The sequence below is a fragment of the Otolemur garnettii genome, unplaced genomic scaffold (assembly GCF_000181295.1).
Source record: "Otolemur garnettii isolate 467f Iridium unplaced genomic scaffold, OtoGar3 scaffold00079, whole genome shotgun sequence".
Classification (NCBI taxonomy): Eukaryota; Metazoa; Chordata; class Mammalia; order Primates; family Galagidae; genus Otolemur; species Otolemur garnettii.
Window position 1 is genome coordinate 8824260 of NW_003852474.1, and position 22228 is coordinate 8846487.

Below are 22228 nucleotides of genomic sequence, written 5' to 3' on the forward strand. Positions count from 1 at the left end.
AAGAAGCGGTAGAATCAGGATTGGGACCTGAGTCCATCTGCTGCCAATGTCCATGTTCTGGATCCTACAACTTGCCGCCCCTCTGCTTCAAATTAGGCGAAAACAAGGTTAATGAAACAGAAGTCTCACACAGTCTCCTGTTTACAAACATGCATACACCACCCAAGCACTCAATGCAATGCCCGGCAATGCTGGGCCGGTCAGGGGCAGGCCAGAGAACTAGTCCGAGTCCTGTGTGAGAAGAGGAATCAGGCAAGACCAAGCTTAATATTCTTGTCAGTTATTTATTATTTGTCATTCTAAAGACTAGCACATTTACAGCATACATGGCTTTGAATGAGCTAAGAATATATAAAACAGTAACTACATGTTTATGTATATTAATACTGCCCCAAACAAATAAATAAAAGTATTTTAATGCACTAAGCTTGGCAAATACAATTGTGTAGGGACAAAACTGTATTATACAATATTTTTACATCTTTAAAGGAAACTAAAGGCAACTGTGCTGCAGGAGCTCTGACAGAACCCACGGGGCATTCCCAGTTTTCCATAGATCTCATTTCACTTATTAAATGGGGAGGCCTTGTAAGGAATACTGGACGGGACCTCTATTTTACAGTAACCTGTAAAACTGCCTTCCCTGTGCAACTACAAACACAAAGCTTGTATGGAAAGAGAGGTGCTGCTGCCTCCGAGGCCAGACCACGGGCCCCCTCCCGGTAAGCTTGGGGAGCGTGTGACGCCACCATGAGCCCGGGAACAACGCCTCCAGAGAGAATACTGAAACTGGAGCTTTTCTACATGATTAGCCGATGATTAGAGTTTTATGATGACCAATAATATAAAGCAAAAGTCGGGAAAATAATTCATATAAATGTGCCACATGCAAAACTGACAGATGACTCAACATATGTTCTATTCCCTTTGATAAGTGCAGATAGTTAATGTTCTTCAGACAAAGAAAAATTCCGAAAACGGTATGGGTTACACTTTAAAAAACATGGCAATTTTTTAAAAGGTAGTGACATTAAAATGAGAAAAGATGGAACTAAAAAATTAGAAATAAAAGATGAAATGGTGAAAGGCTGGATCAGCCATATTAAAAACTGTCTTTGAACAAAGATTGACATTTAAAGAGGAGCCTCTGCAACCAGCCTCCCACCCTTCAGTGAACCCAGCTTTGAGGGAGGGGCAGAGAGTGCGTCCCCTGTGACAGCGTCCTCTGCCACCTCACATCTTCCTCCCAGCAGGCGTCTGGAGGCAGCAGGCTCTGACTGCCCATTCTGTGTCCCTGCCCAGGAGTGGTCCTTACTATGTCTCAACACCCTGGGCACCCCTGGCCCAAGTTCGTTATGTATTTCTGAAGGAGCCAAAGGCTCCTAGACTTTTAGACATAAGAATTTCTAAGAGGTTCTCAAATCATTAGGATCAGCATCAGTAATATGTGCCACATACATTTCTTTTACAGACTTTTAAATGTAAACATAAGCATCATAAACAGAATTGATAAAACATACAAACTTCTAAGAAAAAAAACTCTGCTATGTGCAGATAAGACATCACCATCTTATAAAAGATGACCAGACATAATTTTCTATGAAATTCTTAACGTTTTATGGCCCATAAATCCCTTTCAAACTCTCACTTGAGATAATTTCAACTGTTTCTCAATAGTCATCGGACATAACAGAATGAGAATAGGAATAACAATTACTGCAAACCTAAAAATAAGCCACTTTTATCAGTCCTTCAAACATGATTGTATTGTCTTTTAGAAGAAGATATATTGGAAATCCTGCAAAAGAACATTGGTTCGAAAATATTTAGGTTTCAACTATCTCTCCAGGCATAACTTCCCCCTCGCAGTGATGTCTCTCAGACATCAGAGAGGCCGCATTAGAGGTCCTCGATTGATTGTAACTCAGCATCCAGAGAAGGAAGGGAGATGTGCCCTGTGGGCATGGGGTGACCTAGACGTGGAGCTTTAGAGAACAGGAGACAGTGTAAAGGCCCTTACTGCTGACTTTATGTCTCAAGCTGTCACCCTGTTCTGTAACTCAAGAGGGACAGAAAGAAGAGTGGCCCAATTGTGTGGGCTGCTTTGCAGGTGTTACCTACTAATAAAGTGTTGCCTACTAATAAAGTCTTATCTCTGGCTGATTTGTCAAGATTTCTTTCAACTTCTGGTCTCATAGGTGGTGGTGCGAATAGGATAATTCATTAGAACCAATTCCTTTCACTGTGTGACAGTGCTAGCTTCTTTCCCCAGAACTTGAGTTAACATTTAACATCTACTGGTCTGTCTAGGATCCAGTTATTTAATGTGTTATTTACTGTTTTACATTTGGATTTTTAAAAAGTAGATTGCAATTCAAGGGTCACTTTTGAGTTACTCAGAAGAAAAATAAGGTGAGCAAACAGACATTTGAAAGAGTCTTCTAGCATTTCAGACAAACTTAGCTTGATTCTGATGAGTAACTATCAATGATACCTGCGTGGTTATAGCCAAAGGCTATGTGAATGAGCAGCCATTACTCTCCACGCTATTGAGCCAAACATTACCTCCTACTGATTCCAATGGGGGAGGGGGGAACATGCTCCATAGACTCTTTACTGAAATATTTGTTTAAAAATGACAAAAATAAAACCAATCCTTCAGGTCTTCTAGAAGAGTTCATATATGACACTACTAGAGGGTACCCACATTTATTATGTTAACAGCTAATTAGAGAAAACCGTGTGTTCATGTTTCAACTTTTCCGTAAGTCCCTTCGGGAGGCCTGTAATGCTTGGGGAAAGCCTTCAGCTGCAGGGAATTAAATGCATATTTGCGACTTCCAACATTCTTCATAGTATTTTCTCTTCGACAACCCTCACTGGGGAAAAAAACAAGCACAAGAAATGACAGCAGTAAAAAAGGAAAAAAGAAAAGACTTAAAACTAAGATGAAATGATTATTTTCATAACATTAAAAAAAAGATTAATTTAAATGGGTGCCGGACTCATTTACAACAAATACATACGTAAGATGGCAGGTTCCTGAACAGGCAATTAAGAAGCACAGAGATGGACTGGACGCATGCTGTGTGGGGCCGTGAGTTTTGCATTTTCAAAAGCAGCGTTGTAACTGGAAGCAAACTTTTTTTCTCTTAAGTTAATAATTTCAGGTATCTCCTGTGTAGTTAGTTACTCAGAGTTCTATTATTAATGGAAGGAGAAATATTACACTCTTACTAAAGCTTGTAAAGAGCTGCACTTTTCTGCATTGGCAAGATGTATAATCACATCAAATTCAAAATGTTGATTTTCCTTGTAGAATTCAACACATAGCAAAGCCCTCTGGCTGAGAAGGCTCGGACATGCTATCTCCACCCAGGGGACAGTTGTTCTACCTGCAAGGCAGTCCAGTGGGCCCGTGCACTGTCTACAGAGCAGGTCTGTCGTGCAAGAGGGACCCCACTGGAGTCCCTGGACTCCACGGAGCTGGAGTGTCATGCAGGAGGGACCCCACTGAGGTCTAGTGGCAGCCAGCCACCCTTCTCCAGGTGGGCTGCCCTCAGGTGGTCACTTCTTGCATAAGTGCCACTAAGCCAGTAACAGCCCGTAGATGCCCTTTCCTAGAAAACTTGCTACCAGCATCATCCCCAGCTGCATTTGATGGAGGGTTGTCATGGCAATCCAGTGGGCAAAAGCAAATGCTGCACAGAAGGCTGCACAGCCAGGCAGGCCCCAGTCCTCAGTGAGAGCATCAGAGTTTTCTGGTATAGACATAAAATTAACAGGCAAAGGTGATTTTCAATATAAATGACTTCCTACAGCACATGATAACCTGACATTTTATGTTGTTCTATGACTAGCAATGACATCAACTAGTTATCAAATTTAGTATAAAATCCCCTTTATGAGATGTAAAATTTGCAGTTACTAAGAAACAGTGGTTTACAAAAAAATTCAAGTTGTGTGACGACCGTATGTCATGCACTTTAAAAAAATATCGGTGGCAAATGCTCAGGCCTTTAAGGTGAAAAGGACAGTCTCATTATCGAGAACACGTAAAACAGTTTTGATAAGACAGTAATTTTTTTTCAAAAGATAAGCTCTGGTATTTTAGAAAAGTATCCACCTGGTTGTTATTAACTGATCTGGTAACTCAGATATGCTTTTGTGTCACGGAGCCTCGAGCTTTCAGCTAGATGTGTGTCATTCATCTGAGCCAAACACCTAGGCCACATGAGCAGGGCCCTCTTGAGTAAATAATGATATTTGCCCAACATTCAGTAATCAAAAATGTACTTCCACTTAAAGCAGAAGTTATAGGATCCTATGCACAGTTAACCTCCTTCCGTCTTTGGACCCTGTTCCATTAATGGACTATTTCAGATATGGCTTCTCCATTTATATAGGAATTTGTAAACTTTTTAAAAACCACCTATTGCCAGTAAATGCCAACCTGAGGAGCAAAGAATATGTGAATTCTGACATGAAGTTATAATCAAGATGACACTTTCATTTCAATTTCATTTTTGAATCAAATTATATTTTCTTTTCCCTTAATGTTTGAATTTACAAAGTCTAGGTGATGTGGCTGATCCACACGCCAACTGTCATCTTCTGGTCTCTGCATTTAGATTAGCTGGCACTGGGGCTCAGGATGAGGCATGCAGAAGTGGCAAGGGTGCACTGTGCTAACTGGCATTTCCTGCATAGAGGCCGGGCTGCTGCCTCTAAGGAACACTTCAGTGATGTCACTAGCTGTGTCATTTTTAGGAGTCAAAGACACATATTGAGAAGGTCTTAAAATAGATGTTAACAAGAGGGATTATTTCCAAGCTCCATAACTATTTTTATTATATCAATAAATTAATTCCCTTTAATAATCTATTTCTGAAATGAAAATTAGAAGGGAAATCCCAGATGACAACTAATCTTAGGAAAACTCTGTTTCTCCCTTTCTGGTGGGACCTTCCACTTTAGAACTCTTCTGGTGACATCAGTGCCTTAGTGATTCTGTGGAAGACGCAAGTAGTGGCTGCTTCTCCTGTTGCTGTGTGGAGGGAGAGATGGCTGTTGTGTTAAGATCTCTGCTGGGACCAAGTCACAGGAGTAAATGGTGACTGTCAGAGTCGTTAAAAAAAACATACAACCATCTATGGAGAATTTCTCCTCAGTGTGATTTCTCTAACTTCAGAAAGCTGATTGCAGGTAGAATACTGCATACCTCAAGGGGGTTGACATTGACACTATCTCAGTGCTAACATTACTTGAGAAGCAACATAAAAATTATCACCAAATATCAATGACTCCCCTTTCTTGAATCATTTCCCTACCTTTATTTCATCCCATCTCTCACTAAAGCAGACAAGATTTTGGATATGTATATGGACTCATGAGCAAAAGGCCTTAGTGATATTAAAATTCAGCATAAATGTTGATCATACTCAGATATTTTAGAGAAAAAAAAATAAAACCAACCCATGGCCTAGGCTGGTGTCATGGCGTCCTCTCTAGTGCCAGCCCTCCATGACTGTGCAGGCACATGCACTGCCTTCCGACCCAGCCCCTGGAGGAGAGAAACGAAGAACCTTATCCTCTCTCCCTTTGGTCCCATTTCTCTTCCACCCCAATAGCCAACCCACATGGGACAGTAAGGTGTGGCTGGCACCATAACAGCTGAGGGTCAAGCGTCGTGTCCCTGAGGCCCTCTCAGAGGAGCACCTTGGCCTGGCCATGGCTCCCCTGTGCTGTGTGGCGGGGTGTTAGGAGGAGCCCTTGAGAATGCTATAGAAGCCCACCCATGCCCTGGGTGAAGGGGGCTGCTGGCTATAGTAGAAGGGGCTCCCTCCTCTGTGCGTGGGCTTTCCTGCCTCGAGCTCTGCCCTGGAGGTAGGCATGCACACCTGTCACCACTGTGGCATCAGGAGCTCATCGGCTGGAGCAGGGACCAGGAAACTGTGGAATGGGGCTGTGGACCTTACCTTCCCTCTTTCAAATAAAGCGGACAAGATGTCTCAGAGACCTAAAGTGTGCACCTCTCTGTGAAAAAGGGCAACACACCTTTCAGGGAACCACAGACTAGATAGGACACTGTCCAGTAACTAGTGGTATGCTACTGCAACTCGGCACCACCAATCAGCTGGCATTTGGTGAGTGACTGGCCCCTGAAGGATGCCAGGACCTAGGCCCCACAATAGCTACCTCCTTTATTCTGAAGAGATAAGTGAACACTGCACTTGGCCAAGAGTGGGCTCACCTTCAGGGTGACACAGAAGTGATGCCAGCCCTGGGGACCCTGCAATGCTCAGGAGGTCTAGAAAGAAGGGTGTTCCTGGGGAGTGGTGAGGACTACACTTTAGAATTTAGAGTTTGAGGTTGGTGTTTGCCACTCATTGCTAACCTTGTTCTAGGATTACTAGAATCTGGACTTTGAGCTGATGCCAAATGAGAGAAACCCTAGAGTGAGGTTTGGGAATCTTGGAGAATGGAGAAGCCAGATTTTGTGGTAGAATGGGTTTGCATGCACAAATGGGGTCAAACTTCTGGAAAAGCCAGTTTCTCTAAATTCACTCCAATTTTTCTAGACTGGTGAAAAGAAATCCACTCCAGAAAATAAGTGTTTGGGGAACAAGCTGGAGGATGCAAAGAGAAGTACAACATGGTAATAATATGAACTGGAAGAGAGAAAAGCCACCGACTATTCTTATACAGGGTGTGTGGGACTTTTCCCAATTTAGTTGGTTACCTTTATAGGGGTACAATTGCCTTCTGCCACATGTGAATGTTAAGATTGTAATTCACCTTGTTTTAGGGACATTGCTGTTTTAAAATGAAGAATAGTAATAGCAGAAACCAAAGTGACCCTTTCTTATAACTCTATCTGCCACAACTACCCTCCTTAAGTCACTTTTTGGCCATTTTTTTCTTTGATTTTTTTCATTGTTAACCATATTGGATGGTTGAGAGAGAAAAGATGTTTGGACTTCAATCTGGAATTAAAGATGTAAGTTTTTAAATTAAAAATGCTACTTTAAGAAAAATAAATGTATACATCTTCAACTGTCTTTCGTTGCTGTATGCATTGCTTTCTGGAATCAGTTTAATGATCCACAAAGAGTTAAGAATGAATCTAAAGTCCCATGCAATAGGTTATCTTTATGATCCTGACTTGGTACAACATACTACTGTGTTCATGGCTTTGTGTCACCCCCAACTGGAAATAATAAACACGAGCAAGGAAGTGTTAATGGTTCTGCAAACTGTTTGCTACTGTAATTTAGGGACTACGCTTTGAAATGAAAGCAGAAAGTATAAGTCCTATTAAATAGGCTTGTCTAGAAAAGCCAGTTATAGAAAGCATCTGTCTTTTTCTGTTCATTTTTCTTCAAAAGGAAAGGAAAGGTTAGCAGTACACTTAAAGAATAGTATCAAATATACAAATTCTTTCAAACAGAATTCCCTTCTCTTGGAAACAGGGCACATGAGATGTACAGGTAATCAACAGTTTTACATCAGAAGGTTAAGAGATGTGGTAGAAGTAATTCCAGGCCAGCTAAATAATGCAGTGGCAGGGCACCGCGAGAACATGTTACAAGCACTGAAGACGTGATTTAAATGAACAAGTCCTCTTGGTGAAATAATTTGGCAGATATTTACAGTTCAGAAGACCAAAACGTCAAACTGTAAGGCATGAGAAATTTCTTGGCAGACCACGCTTTGACATTCCTTCTGTCCAGTTAGGTACCCGGTGGCTGGACATATTCTGGCACTTTTATTTTTCTTGTGACTTAGGAATTTTTCATAAGGATATTCATTTGCAACGCAATTTGGTCACCAGGTAGGCTATGCTCAGAAAGAGCCACACAATCAGTAAATTGGGGCTCAGAGCTAATAAAGGAAGGGAACAGAGGAGGCTGGGGTCTAGCCTCAAGTCTCGGATGGGCACCAGGCCGCTCAAGTTCTTCTGCGTGACTACCTCCCGTGTTCCAATGCTGTGAAAAGGAAAAAGTTGGGGAGAAAGGAAAAGACAAAAAGGAAAGGAACAAAAATAAAAAAAAAAGAAACACATGCGATGGATTTTATCAAAAGGTATGGGAAAAAGAGGAGAACCAAAAGATAAGATTAAAAAAAAAAAAGATGGAATGAAGCCACAACAGAAAGAAAAGATGATATGCAGAAAAAGGTGAGGGAAGACCAAAATAAAACCAGCACAGTTACAGGAAGAAAGGAGAGAAAGAGAAGTGAAAATAAGAAAAAATACTGCAATCTACTGAAAATAAACACATGTAGGTTGAATGAATGGTTTTCCATGTTCACTCTCTCTCGGCTGGCCAAGCACAACTCCATGCTGCCCTGCCATGCTCCCACATGCTGCAAAGACGGGGTTCTGAGAAGCAAGCTGAACATGAAGAACCATTGGGGGTTTGACCTTCTCACAGATGCCTGAGCGAGGGCGGTGCAATGCATCTGATCAAAGCTGCCTCTTGATTAACCACACAAATGAAAACCATTTACCTCAGGTGTGAACCAAACGCAGGGTCCTCCCCAGTCCAGCCTCGGGTCTCGGAATCAGCAGTGGCAGCTATGAGCCACTGTTGCCCCCAACTTTGCTAGTTACTGTTCTACACAGTGATCCCCAAGGATGAAATCCAACCAACCTCACACTGGAAATTTGGGATTCTTTCCCCTTTTGGTGCTATGGAAGAAATGTACTGAGGGGAGATGGCACCTAGAACCACGTGACCCTAGAACCACATCCATGTCCACTGAGTGGCAGCAGTGACCCAGAATCAGAGGTCCTGGGACACGGCAGGCAGTCTGGGAAGGATCCGCCTCAGCTTTCCCAGAGGAACTCTGAAGCCCTGGGAAGACCCTGCTGGAATGTGCTGTTACTGTGGGGACACTTTCCAAGCTGGCCAGCACTGACCAGTAATCACACTCCCAGCCAGGATAGGGTGGTGGCTCCTCAGGAGGCCCACTGAGTATTTCAGCCCCTGGAATGGGGTCAGAGGGATACTCCAGTGATATGCTGGATTTGGCACACTGAGTGGATAAATCTCTTCCCAGATCCAGGTTCAGGGATGCCACAATGGGAGCTAGAAATGGCCCCAGTGGAGATATTTATGCCACAGAAACTGGCAAACACTACAGACAAGGGTTTGGGGGAGAGAACTGGTTGTTGAATGTGTACAGCACAGCACTGACCACTACTCACCCTGGGTCTCCAGGAGAAAGGCAGCCTGGTGTCCCCTCGGCCCACCTACATGCTCTATTCTTCCATCTGAGAGATACATGTGAGAAAGTGAGAGAACCAAACACCTTGGTCTGCTCAAGGGCAGAGATGGACCACTGCCTTCTCCGGCTCTCAGCTCAGCCACAGGCCCACCCTGCAACCAGAACTGCCAGCTGGTGATCTAGCTGCCTTGGGCTCACAGCTGACTAAACAGACACATGTTCTCCAAGTGGGGCAATCCAGAAAACACAAAGTCGGGGTAACAGTGTCACCTTAAAACAGCAGATTTTAAGGACAAGCCTGACACTGCAAGGGTCTGCTCAAGGTGGCAACAAGCCCTGACCCTGGGCTGGGGCTGAGGGTTCCAGGGCAGGCAAACATGAAGGAGGATTGAGCTTTGTTTTGTTTTTTACTTCTTAAGAAGTTTTTTTACTTCTTAAATAATTATTTACAGACTATGTGCTCACTGTACAGATTTTAGGAAATTCCAAAAAAAAAAAAATAAGAAAATTTAAAAAGGCAACCATAATTAGAGGCAGGATTGGGGTTTAGAGAGGCAGAGGGAGGCCAAGGGAATGGTGCCTGCTCCTGTGCAAGGAAGGCCTATGCCCACTCAGGGCCTTAGGCCCTCATCTGTAAGCGAAACAAAGGAGCACTCAGAACAGTGACAGGAATGACAGTGCCCAGGGGAGCCAGTGTCCAGAGCACTCTGGGACACTAGGCAGGTATATGGCTGGTATGTGAACAATTTGATGATTTAGAAGCCTTACAGGTCAGGTGCAGTGGCTCATACCTATAATCCCAGCACTTTGGGAAGGTGAAGCAGGAAGATCGCTTGAGCCCAAGAGTTCTAGACCAGCCTGGGCAACACAGCAAGATCCCATCTCTCAGAAAAATGAAAAAATTAGCCATGCATGGTGGTGTCCTCCTATAGTCCTAGTTACTCAAGAGGCTGAGGTGGTAGGATCATTAAGCTTGAGTCTGAGGCCACAGTGAGTACACTCCAGCCTGGGTGACAAAACACACAAAAAAGCCATATAAAGATGCATACTTTTTTATCTCAGGAGTCAACGGTACTCTCAATGAAATTCTAGGAAACCATATACAGCTTAAATACTCAATAATAGCAAATTGGATAAACTGTGGTATGTTAAGAGCGATAAGGTCTATATCTACCTGAAAAAATGCTTACAAAACAGTTAAATGAAAAAAGTGGGCTAAAACAATAGGCAGATTGTGTTTATTTATGCATGTGTTTTTGTGTGTTATGCAGGGACTGTGTGGATTAACCACATTCATACCCGTAGGTAGGTACCTACGTACGTACGTATGTACATATGTATGTTTCTCTGAGAGAATATGGATAAAAATGTTAATACGGCTACCTGTTAATTTTAGGAACATGGAGGATTCTCTTGCAGTGTGTCCCTGGGCATGAAGAACCAGAGGCAGCAGATGGGCCCTTGCAGGTTCTGGGCTCAGTGACAGGCCTTGTAGTCGTGCTGTGTCTCTCTATAAACTCACGCTCTCCCTGGTCTCCTGAGACCTCTGTGTTCAAGTCAGAATGATTTTTTTTTTTTTTTTTGGTTCAGTTGTTTCGGTTTGTTTAAGAGCCTAAGAAGTGACAGAGGTCTGGGTGTCAACTGTATGCCTAACTCAGGGCCTTGGCTACTGACTAGGTTGGATCCTGATCATTGCTGCCACAACCACAGGGATCCTGCTTCATTCTCATTCCTTCAACTGGCAAAGGTCCGCAGTTCACTAGAGTGGCCCCTGCCAATGCCACACAGCTTTACAGGTGCAGATGTGGCTGCCACCCAGCCACACTAGGCACCTTACAGCTGGGTCAAATTGGACGTGGAGCCCGAAAGGCACCCAGGCTCCTAGGGACAGGCCTTTAGTCAGGACAGGTAAAATTAAAGAACGGCTCCTGAGAGCAGGGGTCTCAGTCACTACTGCTTCCCTGAGGCTGGGCGGGGGGTGGTGACTTTAACAGAGAGGTTAAGGTGAACTTGGAAAGACAAAACAGGAACATTTTTACAAAATGCTATTATCAAGAGGCAGGAGCTCATGCATCTCTTTTGTGTATTATTGTGAGAAGGTCAAACAGCAGAAACATACAGAAAGGATAAGAGAATTGAACACTTTAAAGAATTTGGTGAGAGGACAAATGATACAGAACATTCAATAGAAGTGACCGTTGGAAATGAGACTTTAACAGCATTGGTGACTACATTGAAGGAGACGGGAAAACCAGGTTTCTTATCCTTTCTTTTGGTATGTGAGGTAGGGGGCTGCCCAGCAGTGCTTGAAACAAGGCAGTGCTCAACAGGGGACAATTTTAGTACTGGGTTTCATTCTGCAAACACGCCTGCTATCTCAGAATCAGAACATCATTAGGGTGAGGTCACCAGAGCACACCAACAGCTGTCACCATAAACACTCATCTGACACTTTGCTCATAAAAGCAAACTGTGTCGGCTACTAGAGAAGCAGCGGAGCAAACCGGTGCAGCCTGCAGACGCGTTTCCTCACTCACATTTGGGAACGGACTATGGAAGAGTAGCTACACCCGCAGCAGGTGCCTGCCTCATGAGACGGCCCTGGCCCTGAACCACACCCACAGCCAGGCAGAGGGCTGCAGCCAAGCTCCCCAGTTAGCTGCCTGACCCTCCGCCTGCCCGCCCGCAGGCCTCCCGTTTTCAGCGCAGTCCTGTTCAGAAAGACTGCTAGCTCCCATCCCCCCTCGCCTTACAAGAGAACACTGTCTGAATTTGACAGTGCCAATAGTTTAACTAGTCTGTCAAACTCAAGTGTGGCTGGAGTCAGGGCCTCATGCAGGGCAGGCCCCACGGGAAGGTGCAGCAGAGCTGCTCATCTGCAGTTTACACGGCCTGGTCCCGGGGCAGGCAGGTGCGGCCCGGCGGTGGCACTCACCTGCGCATGCACTCCAGGGCCTGGGTGAAGACCTGGGGGGCCATTCCGTGCTCGTGCTGCAGGATCAGACACTGCTCCAGCGTCACTGACATGGCCGTGCGGTCCTTGGCACTCTTGCAGCTGGTAAACCGGACCCCGTTAAGGCGGCGGCAGATCTGCCAACAGGAAAATGGTCTGTGCTTGGGAGCGGGGACTTCGCAGAAAGGCAGCACCCACCCTTCACCCACTAGAGGCTCCCGACTGCCCAGCAAGGGCCTGAGACAGAAACTCAATACCACGCCTGGCCAGACTCCCTGTTTCTGTGCCCCAATTCTGTGTCCTGTCAGAGCTGGTAACAAAAACCTGGTCACTTACAAACCCCTGCAGTGCCCCATGTGCCTGCATTCTCCACAGGTCGCTCCCTCTCAGTCCAGCCTCCCTTCCTTTTGAGGAATCATCATCCATTCACTGGCTCTTACCAGCTGCCCCCTTCCAAATCACGCCTGGGCCCTCCTGTCACGTTCAGCTCTTCCCTGCTGATCCCTTAGGGAAAGATGGCAGCAAAGATGACCCACTCAGGGAAAGCCAAGGATGCCACATAAGCCCCTGGCCAGGTGTCCAGGCCTTTCTGAAAGGCAGGGGACAGACCTGCTGATATCCACTCTCCTCCTCCATCCATACAGACAGGAACAGCTTAGAAGTTCCACTTCCTTTTAGCCACCTCCTGCCCACCAGACCCCACAGACCCTTCCCACCATCCCCGCCCCAGGCACAGGATTGGCCCTGCAGGCTGGGCTTCCCTCCTCAAATAAGATGGCTCACATGGTGGGGGCAGGGGCTGCCTCCAGACTGGGAAAAGGCTAAGTGCATGTGCCTCTTCTCCCTATGCAGAGAATATTTGGGGGCATTTCCTCTGCACTGCTAGAGACGAAACTAGGTACACAGTCACCAAATCCAGCAAGCTCTAAAACAGAAAATATTTTTTTTTCTAAGTTTATTGCAACCTCATTTGGCAGCACAACCAGATCTGAGCTGATGTGAGACTGTTTATAATCTTTATTTATCCCATTTTATATAAATATTCATACTTTTCAGTGAGGAACTATGAGTCTGATTCCAGAGTACTACCCAGGCTCCCTGAGGGTTATTATATCATATATGTACTAGATACTGCAGAACACATACGAAATCTGTGCCATATTACACAACAAATGCCAGCTGTGTGCCATGTTACTTTTCTAAAATCGGAAAAACAGCCAGGCCTAGTGGCTCATGCCTGAAATCCTAGTACTCTGGGAGGCCAAGGTGGGTAGATTGCTTGAGCTTAGAAGTTCCAGACCAGCATGAGCAAAAGTGAGAACCTGTTTCTACTAAAAACAGAAAAACTAGCTGGGCATTGTGGTAGGTGTGTATAGCCCCAGCTACTTAGGAAGCTGAAGCAAGAGGATTGCTTTAGCCCATGAATTTGAGGTTACTGTGAGCTACGAAGCCATGGCACTCTACCCAGGGTGACAGAGTCAGACTGTCTCAAAAAAAATAAAATAAATAAATAATAAAAAAAATAAAATCTGAAAATCTGGGAATTCTAAAATTTCTGGCTACAAGAACTTCAGATATAGGGCTGCGGACCTTATCAGATACCACCCTGTATTTAATGAAAAGCCATCCCAGTTACACAGTGGTGGGCTCCAGTTATCTGTTGTAATCCAGAAAAACATCAGTCATGACAACTGCCCTGAAGATGGCACTGTACCTGCTTCTCAGACCAGCAAAGCCAAGAACAGGTTAGTCACTACTGGGAACATGGAGCAGTCCTAAGAACCACGTCCAGCAAAACACAGAATACAAAAGGCCCAGAGTTCCGTCAAGTCAAGCAGAAAAAGGATGGGCTTCTTTTGGGAACAGACAAAAGCTGGGCAGGGGGAACAAGACCCTAAGCTAGTGAAGAGTGATTTAATCAAATTTGTAAAAATCATAACTGACAAAGCAAGGGTGAACTTGGTATGCTCACTGATTTCTACGGGCTGCAGAGGTCATGACCAAACACGTGGCACAAGCTGGAACTAAATCATTTTCAAAAGAACATTTCACTTCCTAGATGATGCACCAGAGCTAACATAAGATTCTGGAAGGCAGGCAGGGGTGGCTAGGAGTACATCTGGGAAGTTGTAGTGCCAACTTTGGTGTGCTGGCTGGGTACTCCCTCTCTGAAATGAGGGTTTAGACCTGACAGTCCAGCTTAGTTTAGCTCGGGATTTGTTTATACACAGAAATGAAAAGAAATAAGATCCAGGAAAGGACTGCAGCTCTGGTCAAGCTGAAGAGAGAAGACCCAGTACCTGAGTGGTGTGGCACTGCTGTCCCTACACCTACCTGTCCTCCAGGGGGACGCCCAAGGTTTGAAGGGCAACATGAGAGCTGAGGGTGTGAATCTAGACTTGCCTCTGAGTCTAGGCTTCTATACCTCAGGGTCTCTGCTAGGAACAAAAAAATGCACACCTGGATAGACTGCTTTTTTGTTCTAGTGACAGGGAATGGTCCATTGTCCCTATGTTTAATGATTTTTCTATCATATGGCAATAGAGAAACAGAACCATAGTTCCCAAACAAGGTATGCCCAAGGTCTGTGCATCCAGACTATAAAGCCGTCTGTTTATTCCAAGGAGAATGAATTAGTGAGTGTATGTTCTGTGTCACTGTTCAGAGATACCCTCTGGGCTCTGTGTCATGGGAAAGTCTTACTTTTTGTCTAAAGTCTCTCAAAGGTATTTTTGTAAGAGGCTGTAACAGCCTGGCCAGGGATGTTTGGCAGCCCCATGAAAAAACAAAATATAAGAAAGTAGAGGAGGCTTGCAGCAGGCACATGCCCCCTTGCTCATGGAATGGCCTGAGCAAGTCATGCTGGATGAGCCCCTTGGCCCAAGAGGCTACTTGAAAAATGAGGCCTGTGAAATCTGCTGAGCTTTCTGTACTTGGTGCCTCCAAATGTGTTCTGCTGTAATTAAAAAGGGCAGCCTGGCTCGGAGAGGAGAGATGGGCAGACTGACCCACCCCACGTTTTCCAGCAGTCTTTCCAGTGGGGGTACTTGACAGGATCAATGAATAGATTAGTATACAGAGGGGAATGTTCACTCTTTAAAGCTTAATTCAATAGAACACTATCAGAAGCCATGGTCTGATGGCTTAACACACCCACAATATGTAACACATTCCAAAAGATGGACTTTGTGAAGCAAAACTCTTGAATACAGGATCTAATAAGTGACTCAGAATGGCCATCAAGCACCATGACTAGCCAAGACCCTCTGAAGCTGCAGAAGAGATGTAGGACTGAGAGAAACACTCTCCTGACAAGGACAGTCATACTTGGGGAAAGCTGTGGGGATGTCCCCATGTGCTGCTTGGGCTCTGTGACATGAGGCAGTGGCTCGGCCATGGTGGGCAGTGCAGTGCCACCATGCTCCTGTGCCCACCCTTTCCTTTCCTCAGGCTCAGACGGGGAGCTGGAATGCCACTTGGGGCCACTTATACCTGAGTCCCAGTGCTGGAGAAGTTATTCTGTTACAGACAAGAGGTAAGCTCAGCCCCTCAGCACTGGTGGGAGATGACTAGCCATGACATTGCTCTGATGCCCAGGCTCAGAACTGAGGAATTTCAAGTAAATTTGTGAAAGGACTTGGGAAAGCTAAGAAATCAAAACCTCAAAGTATGAGAAAGATTGTTTAAAGAGATGTGAAGGGTTGCCATAGTCTCCCTCTGAACCTATTAAGAGATGCAGGAGGCAGAGAGTTTTCGCTGCTATCTACACACAAGTTTCTGAAGGTGACAACTGTCATCAGCCTGGCTATTAAGTCTCCCATGGGACAGACCGTATCAAGCTTATCAGAATTCTAGCAGCCCTCACAGGCATGAGCTCACAGGCAAGGTTTGGCATCTTCCAGAGTGTTAGAACATATTCAGTGAGCCCACATGGAGAAATGTGCTCTCTCCGCTTCCTGAGAGCTGAGATTTTGATTTAACATTTTTGTCATGAGTTTTGGTCCTTTTCCTCACTATAATGAGTACCTCAGCGGCTTGCCAGAGAATGTCGACGTTCTTATTCTTCCGGGCATGCACATTCTGACCTAGAAACCGCAGCAGCTCCGGCAGGCATGTCTGACTCCGAGATCGAGGTAGGCCTGGAAGAGAAAAGGAGTCCGTGGGAGTTGGTGCTGCACCCAGGAAGTTGCCCTGACAGTGGGAGGCCATCCAAGTAAGCTGCTGTGGCCCAGAAACACTAAAATGGTGAATGCACAGCCAAAGCAAGAAAGGAGGGTGGGTTTGGGAACTGGCATGTCTACTAGTAAGGTGAGCACTCAATCTCACTGCTATTTTAGTGCGACCTTTATCTCCTCTTGGCAAATCTGAGGGGCAGATACTAAGTCCCCTAATAAACTTCCTATAAATACCCATGCCCCCCTAAAAGGAGGGGGGAGGGAAGCCCACATGGTCTCCAACACTTCTACTAGAGGGGAGGACACTTGGAGCAGCAGGTGTTGGCCACTGAGTGGGCCTGGAACCCCTGGGAAGATCTGGAACATGACCTTAGCCCACAACATTTCTGAAGGCTCTGGGAGGCCTCTCCCCACTCTCATAGCATCCCTCTTCCACTCTGGCAGGCTCCTGAAAATCCATCAGATCACCTCACTTAGGAAATCCAGGACAAAATCCAGGAAAAATCAACCACTCTTCAAGGCACACTGAGATTTTCAGATGCTGAGATTAACAAAGACATCAAGGTCGTGGCTAAGGAAAATTCCACAGTTCCTGAATCCCCAAATCAAAACCATTTGGGATCTAACTACACGTAGTTTCCACCATGCACCCTGTCCCTAATGCACACGCGACCCCGTGCTAATCATCTCATGTGCTGGCTTCCTGGCAGTGCCAGCACTATACTGTCTAGGGGACAGGGCCAGATACAGAGAAACAGAAAGAAGGCCCCTCCCTTGAGAGGCTCAGCTCAGAGGAGGGGTTTAAGGTCAGGGCACACACCCTCCAGAGATAGTCTGATCTCGCCTCTCATAATCAACTGTGGCTTCTCCCTGGGCACCCCGACAGCCCCTAGTTTAGTGACTACCTGCCCATGGACAGACTGTGCAGACTTCATGGGTATTCCATGGGTAGGATCCATCTTCTCAGCCTCACAGACCAGCAGTTCTCCTGGGCCTGACAGGTGCATAGGCCATGGCTGTCCAGCTCCCTGGGTTGTGGTCCAGTCTGCTGGCTCCACTTGGGAGGTACAGCTAGCCTGGGCTGCTGCTGTTCCCATAGGCCTCACTCTTCCTCAGCTTTCATCATTAGTCTACTTTATCACCCCCCAGGTCCTTGACAGCACTAGAAACTGCCTGCCCTCCATGATGCTGGCACAGAATCCCCCCTTCCTGACACTGCCACTCACTGCTACTATTCCTTCCGCCCTCAGCGCACCTGTCCCTCCCTACTGTGGCTCCCTGGCTGGCCCCACCAACACTCTTGTCCCTCCCTCCACAGTCTGTCTATCCGCAGAAGTCAGAAGACACTGCCTGGGCTTGACCCAGGCTGCCCAGGAGGTGCCCTCCATGCCTCAGAGTCTTCCCTGCCAAGTGGGTGTGAAACTAGCACTGCTGTTGGGGCTGCTATGGGGATCACTGTATGTGGATTATTATGTACAGTGGGCAGGAGAGGGCCAGGCTCACACCAAGTCCTCAACAGGTCTGCCATTACTTGTAATCACTGCTGTGGAAGGTGAGGCCACCTCAGGACCAGGCTCTTATGGACCTGTACTGCTGACCCTCAGTTGAGGCCCTGGAGGAGCCTCTTCATGTATGTTCTACCTGGCAGCAGCATGCAGGTCACCGGCAAGTTCTTGAGACTCTGGTGCCCAGGCCCTGCCCACCACATTCTGCAGTGGGGCCCAGGCATCAGTACTGTCTCCAGCTTTCTGGGGACCTCTACTGTAGCCAGGGCTGGGAGCCACAGCCTCCAGGAGTCAGCTGCATCCATGCTAAGTCTCCCGCACTCCTCTCCAGCAACTGGTTCTGTGCCCACCTCTCGTGTGTTCAGTAAAGAGCAGCCCTGCTCCCCTGGGGAACCACCACCCAAGCTACTGTGTTCCTCCTTCATGTCCCTACCCTCTTCTCCTCCCTCCTTGCCAGGGTACTGTCTGCCTGGGCTCTCTAGGACCTGGTTTGCAGCTCTGTCATCCTCCTGCACCTTTGGTTCCTTCCCTCAGGCCTCTATGCACAGTGCCATCACCCCTGGAGCTCCAGGCTGTGTCTAGCCTCCCTTAGTCCCAACCATCACACTGCTGCCCATCTTTGGGACAGATGGGTCCATTCCAAAACAGCACCATTTTGTCAACACTTGCTCCCCTGGCCTACCCTTCACTACACTGAGACTGTCCCCTGAGCTCACCAGAAGGTCTTTGTCCACAAACTCAGAGACTGCAGTAGCCCACACCCCTGGTTCCTACCTCCTTGACTGCCTGCTTCCCACATGCTGGTGGCACCCTCTCGGGCCCATCTGTTGAATCCCTTCTTCCTCACCAGCCCCAGATGCTGTCTTTAAGCCCCATTCTCATCCTGTCAATCACGAAGGGCCTCACTCTGTGGCTGCACATCGCACTGCCCACAGGCGGTCTGGCCAGGTCACAAGCTTAGCGGGTGCTGGTGCTGTGCTCGCTTCTCTCCTTTGTCTGCCCACTGCTGCAGCTGCCACAGCTCCAGTGTCCCACCCCTGTGCCAGGGCTTCAGCCCTCCCTAGCTGGCACCTCCCTTGCCTCCCTGACATCAGTGTCAGGTGGCCACAGGGGAACTGGTCTTCAGCTCGAGCTCTTCTCAACACCTCGCCCCTTCTCTCCATATGCCCCATCACTCCAGGCTGGGGTCAGACAGTGAAAGGATGTCTCACCCGCCTACCAGCAGCTTGTGCCCCCTCCACCCATCCAGCAGCACTCCTGCTGGAGGGACCCGTGTAAAGGCAGCTTTTTCACACTGCTTCCCTACCGAGCACCACTAACGTAGTGCAGACACCGCCCGGCCTGGCCCCAGAAGTCCTCTGTGGCAGTGTCTCCTAACAGCAGGGCTGTGACGCCAGGCAGCCCTTTCCTGCACCTGTACGTGGACATGAGCACTGACCTCACAGGCCTGCTGTGGGATTCCGGGAGGGGACATGCGTGGGCACTCAGCCCAGTGCCTGGTACATCAGTGCCGGTTCACCAGCAGTACTGTCCTACTAGTATTTCTAAACTCTAAGACCTGCCACACCTTCCAACAGAAAGCAAATGACACCTGCCTGCCCCTTCCCAGCTGATGTGGACGTGGTCTTCCCTCTTTAGAAACCCCTATTAGAAAACACCAGTGTAACCTGAGGTAGGGACGTGTCTCCGTGAGCTGTGTGGCACCCTCAGTGACCGCAGCAGTGCCTACACAGACAGGCAGGGTGTTCTCGGGTGGTTTTCCCTCCAAGGGTCTGTCTCATTCACCATTGGGTCCTGTGGCACTTTACCTATGGCAGGTGCTCAGGGGATACTTAACTGGGTGGAATTTGGGATAAATATCCCACACATAAAGACTGTGCTGTGTATGCCCTATCTCTTCCCTGAGTTCTACAACTTCCAGAGTAGGGTCTTCACTGGGGGAACATAGAACTATGTGTCAGAGGTGGGAAGACCACTGTCATCTCTCTGTGGGTGTGCGACACTGTGACAGGGACCATCTTGCCAAATATCCACCAACACCTGCCCTGCATCTTACTCCTAAGCACCATGGAGGCTGGTGCACGAGTAGCTCACTAGGCCGAAGGTGGCTCCTGCCTCTGTGATCTCTCATGTCCTACTAGCAGGTGCACGATTCATGCCACTGGTTATGAAAGTGTGTGGGAAAGCCCACATCACATAGGTTAGAATAGACAGCGGAGAGATAAGCAAGGGCTGCAGCCAAGGGAAGCTTCTCTGGGTGGGGATTCAAGCCAGGAAGAGTCCGAAGAGGTGAACAGGCTGTGTGTGCGTATATGTGTGTGTGTGCATGTGCATGTGTGCATGTTTGTGTGTACCTGTGTATATGTACATGTATGTGTGTGCACACATACGTGTACTGGGGTAGGAGGCGGCAGGGGAGCAGTGCAGACTTGCATGCTCAGACACATGGAAGCTGGGCGAGCCAGGCAGCGCGGAGCAGAGGCCTGAGCTTGGCCATCCAGTGAGGACAAGATTAGCAGAGGAAACCTACCACGAATGAAGAAATACTCACAATCCTCAGGCAAAACTTCCTTAAACTGCTCAAAGTAGGAATTTAACCGCACCAAACTCTCCACATTGATGACCTCTTGTAAAGATGTATCACCAAACCTTGGGAAGTTAAAAAGGGATGCCGTTAGTTGGCTAACACCACCATCCTCTAACATGAACACAGCTGCGTGACAGCTAACGATACTGACTCTTTCAAACAGTAATTTGCACATCTAAATCCTAAGCCGCTTTCCTCATACTGAGCACAAAGTCCCCTCTACAGTGTAGGCACCATCTACATACATTCCGTTGGCATGAACCCCGTGTAATCTGTCAGGCACAGTCCTAAGAGATTATCAAAACATGATCTGCACCAGCCCTGGAGAGCAAGAGCCCCACTCATGTGGCACAGGAACCCCTTCTAAGGGCCATTTAGCTCACAGCCCCCATGTCCTCCCTTCTCAGGTGTACTTAGCAGAGGGGATGGCAGTCGGGTGTGGCTGGGGAGGGAGGGCACAGCCCTGCATGCCAACCTGATAGACTGTCCTAGACTGACGTGAGGCCCTCCTCTCTCTTTTCCCATCACTCAGGTTCATCCTGTCTATACCCCACATGCTGCAAGCTAGCTGTGCCAAATGCCCAAGGGAAAAGGTCACAACATACAGCCTACAAGGCAGGCACAAGATGGTCATTAACAATGCCAGCTCTGAAGTCCAAGTGCCCAGGGCAGCCCCAGCACTCCCCTGAGTATCAGCCTCTTTAGGGTCTTATCACACCACTCAGAGGGTGGTGGGCACAGGTCTCCCACCCCTGGTGCCCACATTGGCATTTCCCCTAGGTGTCTGCTCCCTTGGGGACTGTCCCTCACAAATGGCCCAGGACCATGGCTTCTCTTCTCTGGGGCCCTCCCCTCAGCTCATAAGCCAGCCCAGCTCACCAGGGTCCTGGGAGCAAAGGAAGAAACAAAGCCAAGCCCCTGCCCTCTCCCCGGCCTCCCCATCCTCAGGGTGCACTGCATATAACTGCCTCAACCTCTCCAGAAACTGCTCTTGTAGCATCATCAGTATGTCGTGGGGGATCAACAGCTGCCAGATACGGAGAGCAATACTCTCCCTCCCCTGGACCACCTCCCTGTGGGGGCTCTTGTGAGGCTGCCACCTTCCCTGATGTGGGCTCCTCCAGCTCTGCTCACACCTTTGGGACTCTGCTTCCTGGGCTGGTGTCCTCAGCCCAAGCTCAGGTCACCATCGGCCCCTGACACCATACAATCCTGGTTTGTGTGCTCAGTTGTTGGCACTGCCCCACATACTCTTGGGGGGTCTAGAAGCCTGGGAGGGTCTGGTGCACTCTCCTGCTTCTCTCTCTCTCTCTCTCACTCAGGGCCACTGAACTCCATGCCCTTCCATTTACTACTTCATAGTTCTCCTGGCTGTCACCCTCAGAACACATGCCATACCCCCTGCCCAGGCCAGGTTAGTGCCTCTGACCCAGACTCTCTCCAGCAGCCTCCTAGCACACTCCTCGGCCCCTGCGCCCTCACACCTCCTCCCGGCATGTGCCAGACATGATCTACTGAAAATGTACACTTGTTCCTGTCCTGCCCTACTGAAAGTTACTCAGTGTCTCCAGAAGCCACAATATACTTCCTAGGTGGGGTGACATACCCTACACTGAGTGGGTCAATGGACACTGACCACTCACTGGGCTCAAAGGGCCCAGCAGGAATATGGTGTATCACCCTGGAGGCCTAATTTCCTTAACAACAAGTACTTTAAGACATCTTTTCATACTAAAATATCCATATCACATGAATTTAAAGGACGACACAGGAGAGA

The 22228-nt window shown here is 47.6% G+C and overlaps 1 protein-coding gene across 2 annotated transcripts in view; it reads right to left on the reverse strand.

Moving 5' to 3' along the window:
- Positions 1 to 264: 264 nt before the first annotated feature.
- Positions 265 to 22228, reverse strand: part of INPP4A (inositol polyphosphate-4-phosphatase type I A) — a 139963-nt gene continuing 117999 nt past the window's right edge. For both annotated transcript variants that reach the window (XM_023515771.1, XM_023515770.1), the window contains 4 exons: positions 20416 to 20513; positions 16211 to 16323; positions 12167 to 12321; positions 265 to 2879 (listed from right to left, as the gene is read on the reverse strand). In XM_023515771.1, the coding sequence (XP_023371539.1) occupies positions 2747 to 2879; positions 12167 to 12321; positions 16211 to 16323; positions 20416 to 20513 (499 nt within the window). In that variant the 3' untranslated portion in view covers positions 265 to 2746. The remainder of the gene's footprint in view (positions 2880 to 12166; positions 12322 to 16210; positions 16324 to 20415; positions 20514 to 22228) is intronic.